Source organism: Neovison vison, chromosome X (assembly GCF_020171115.1).
Source record: "Neovison vison isolate M4711 chromosome X, ASM_NN_V1, whole genome shotgun sequence".
Classification (NCBI taxonomy): Eukaryota; Metazoa; Chordata; class Mammalia; order Carnivora; family Mustelidae; genus Neogale; species Neogale vison.
In genome coordinates this window covers 19,322,693-19,327,084 of record NC_058105.1, presented here as the reverse complement: position 1 = coordinate 19,327,084, position 4,392 = coordinate 19,322,693, and the positions used below count along the sequence as shown (strand labels likewise).

The 4,392-nt window shown below is 37.0% G+C and overlaps 1 protein-coding gene across 1 annotated transcript; it reads right to left on the bottom strand.

The window, feature by feature from the left end:
* Nucleotides 1–2,045: 2,045 nt before the first annotated feature.
* On the bottom strand, nucleotides 2,046–2,951 carry LOC122896506 (olfactory receptor 10A4-like). The gene has a single exon (XM_044234689.1). The coding sequence runs from the start codon at nucleotides 2,949–2,951 to the stop codon at nucleotides 2,046–2,048; it is 906 nt and encodes a 301-aa protein (XP_044090624.1).
* Between the last annotated feature and the right edge of the window lie 1,441 nt (nucleotides 2,952–4,392).

The window sequence follows — 4,392 nt, the reverse complement described above, 5'->3', positions numbered from 1 at the left end:
ATCAATACTAAAATATAAGTATATGACAAGTGATTTAGTAACATAGGGAAAAGATGGCCTAACTTTAGAGGGGTTGTGAAGGATCCAGGTATGTTTCACAGAATTTGCAACACTTGACCTTTGATATTTGACTTGGGCTTGAAAGGTAAAAATGAGAGAAGAAACCCAGAAGAGGTGAGACAGAAGTAAAAGAAGCATCATGTGAAAAGTCATGGAGTTATAAAGAGTATGAGACCTTTATTTTGTTCTTAATTAAGGGTCTTTATGGTGGTGGCTGATCAAAAGCAGGAGGGATATGAACAAATTTTCACGCAGGAAGATCACTCTGGAGACAGTGTAAGTAAGAGCATAGGAAACCATTATCATTTCATGTCTAAACCCTTGCGAGCCTTTATGGTCGCACTGCCATAGAAGAATGAGAAGAACATTAGATACACAGCTTATACTTCCCCCTCTTTGTTTTTCCATTATAGAGATAGAAATACATTACGATGTTAGGAATTGCACACTCAGTGGATGTTGAGTCCCCCTATCTTGGATGATAGTAACAAATGTTAAATTAAACCCCGATGATGTTCACACTTTTTTGGTACTTAGGACACTGTGGGGAATACAGTAGTAATGATAAAGTCCTTGCCCTTAGAGAGTGTAAAACTTACCTGTGAGAGAAGAGATGCCTCCTGCATGTCCACAGGTGCGTCCATCTCGATATATAAAAGTGTGTTGTTTAACATTTTTTTGGTATAATTTACAATGATTTGTTAAACTTTGATGACTTTTCAGTAATTTACATGATTCCCACCTCAAAAAGTACACTTCCTCTCCATTTAATTTCTCTTCCAAGAAGCAACTGATACTGCTGAATTCATATGCACCTTCCTAGAATAGTCTATGCATCTACAATTAAGTGTAACTATTATTTCTTCTGCCTACTGTTACACAAATAGTGTCATACCATACACACGGCACTACACCTTGCTTTTTGTACTTACAATATATCATGGAGATCTTTCTATTTTAGCACATGCAGAGTTGACCCATTCTTCTATGCTACTTTTGTTTGTTTATGGGTGTATTGTATTCCATTGTGTGGATGTGATTTAATTTATGGAACCAGTTAGGTTTATTTTAATCTTTTATTTTAAAAAATATCCTGAAATGAAAAACTAAAATAAATCTTAATCTCATGACATCTTTATTTCATGCATTTTTATCAAGACTTTAGGTGGGAAAAAGAGACAGATTTAGATTTAGATTGCATTACATTACTTTTCCACTTCTCATTTCACATCTAACTCATGTTTCCCTAAGAAAAGTCATCAGCAGTAATGTCTTCTATGGTCCAAAAAAACATTTTAGGCAGTCCAAGATTCTGGGCTCCCTTGAATTAGTGAAAGATCATGGGTTTGGTGCCAAGCAGAACTTGGGTTCAAATTCATATTCTGGTATTATTACTGTTTGGCTGAATGGTTTTGACCAAGTGAATTAATCTGTGGGACTCAGTTGTGATATATGTAAAATGGGGATAATAACAGTAGCTACCTCACAGTGTTGCTGTGAGGATTGATGTTTTTAAAAGGATTTTATTTATTTATTTGTAAGAGTGAGTGAGATGGAGAGACAGAGAGAGAGAGAGAGAACATGATTTGGGGGAGGGACAGAGGGAGAGGGAGAAACAGACACCACATCAAGCAGGAAGCCCAATGCAGGTCTCGATTCCAAAACCCCGGGGATCATTACCTGAGCCAAAGGCAGTCACTTAATTAACCGAGCCCCCAGGCACCCCATGAGGATTTTAGCACAATAATCCAGGCAAAGAGCTTAGCACAGTGCCTGGCACCTACAAAATGTTCAACAAATGAAAGTATACCATACTTCTTATTCATTAATGTGGAGAAATTTGATGGAACAAAGGAAAACCCATCAACTTCATAGAAACTATTCTTGACACTGTAGAAAGATTTCCACTCTGTCAGGGTTTTCAGAAAGTGCCAAGAACCACTAGGGAAAAAAATCAAACTTTCTTTTGGTGAGATATTCATTCCTCATTGTACCAGTTTTCTCAGAGCTACCTTTACATCCTTGTTCCTTAAGGTATAAATAATAGGGTTGAGAGCAGGGGTAAGCACTGTATACAGAAGAGAAAGCAACTTCAATAAATCTTCATGCTGAGGCCCTAATGGGAAGCCATAGACAATGCCCAGCATCCCATAATACAAACTGACCACTGTCAGATGGGACGAACAGGTGGAGAAGGCCCTCTGCTTCCCTGAGGTAGAAGGGATCTTTAGAATGGTGGAGATGATGTAAATATAAGATGCTAAAGTTAGCATGAAGGGGCCGAAGGCAAATAAAGACGTACATATAAAAGAGGTAATCTCAGCTACTTGAGTATCAGTGCAGGCCAGTTTCATGATAGGCTTCAAATCACAGAAGAAGTGGTTAATTTTATTGTCAGTGCAGAATGTTAACCGAAAAATGAACACCATGAGAAGGATGGGTGCCAGAAATCCAGCCACCCAAGAGGCACCAGCTAGCTGTAAGCAACCCCAGTAGTCCATTATGCTGGAGTAATGCAATGGGTTACAGATGGCTATATAGCGATCATAAGACATTACAGCCAGGAAGAAACATTCAGTGGCCACCAGAGCAGCAAAAAAATAAAACTGGCAAGCACAACCTGGGAAGGAAATAGGCACATAAGCTGATAACAATGTTCTCAGCATCATGGGCTCAATGGTAGTGATGTAGCCAATCTCTAGGAATGAAAAGTGACCAAGAAAGAAATACATGGGTGTGTGAAGGGAGTGATCAGCTGACACCACAATTAGGATTACAGTGTTGCCCATGAGAGTCACCACATAGATGACCAGAAATACCCCAAAAAGAAGAAACTGAAGGCCATGGAGATCCCCAAAACCCAAAAGGATAAATTCTGTGATTTGAGTCATATTTTCTTCTTCAGTGTTAGCCATGACTTAGACCTAAAAATAAAAATATAAGGAATGACCATTGATTAAATGCTATTTTTAGAAAAAAAAATCAAACTGCTTAAAGGCATCATATATATCCAGTATTATTGACTTCTTTTTGGAAGTCCAGGATTCTTAATCTTAATTAATAAATTTGACCCCAGTCCCTCAGGAGCCATTTGGAAAGTTCATCCATTACTTCAATTGCCCCAGCATATATAGAATGTATAGGCCCTTGAAACTGACTGTGACATAAATAGGCACATTTTTCCTAATATTTATTTAAAAAAAGACAAGGAGAAAACGTTCTATCCTTGGAGATCTTATTCTCCTTGTGTCTACAGCTGTTAGTGGTGTTTTCATCAGCAGTGAGTATTCTGAATCATTTAGGTGTAAATTGTATAAGGCCCATGATCAAATTTGTTTCCTGTTTTAGAAATTCCATATCAATTAAATTACATGAGTTGAAATTCATTATGTTGAAGGATGTCTAGTCCTTAAAACTTATTTGATAACAAATTCTCTGAATGTTAGTAGAGGAGGTATAGTGGAGTGAAAGGGAACTCCTTATGGTAAGATGATAGTTATAGTAAAAAAAAAAAAAGTCATACCTGAATTCAAATTCCAGCTCTGCTACTTAATGGCTGTGTGCCTTTAAACAAGTCACATCACTTATCTGACAGCCAGTTTCCTCATCTGTAGAATAGCATATTGATTCTGTGTTATGTTTTCACAATCACTGGTCTATATTAGGTATTTAATACATTCATTTATCCATTCAACGATATTAAATGCCTACTATGTGTGAAAATCTTTGAAAGATGCTTAGAATAAAATAAGGAAAAGGTCATTTTTTTAACAACTTAAGAATACTCTATGTCTCATGGACTTAACATTTTAGTGGGAAAGAAAGACTAAAAACAAGGGAAGAGACCCATAAAATAATTTTACGTTGTCTACTATTAATGTAAGAAACAAGGACTCCAAATAGGAAATATGCTATATGTATGTGTATTTGGGAGAAGGATATTTTGGTTGATGTGGTCAAGAAGAGCATAAAAATTGAGACCTTAAAAAAATGAGAAGATTAGTCATGTAAGAGTTGGGAGTGGGGGCAATAGAGTATTCCAAGCAGAGGGAAGGTAGGGAGGTAGGACTTGAGGGAATTATTTAAAATTTTAGAAAAACTGAAGTACACTGAAAAAAAAAAAGAAAACCAACATATCATAGAAGAGAAATTGGAGAGAGAGAAATATAAACAGAAAGGCAAAGAGACAGAGAAATGAAGAAGGGGTGTGGGGAAAGTTAGGAAAGGTCCAAATCATTTAAGTCATTGTAGGCCATGCTATGGCACATAGATTTTAAAATATTATAGGAGGGCCCCTGGCTGGCTCATTTGGAAGAACATGCAACCCTTGAT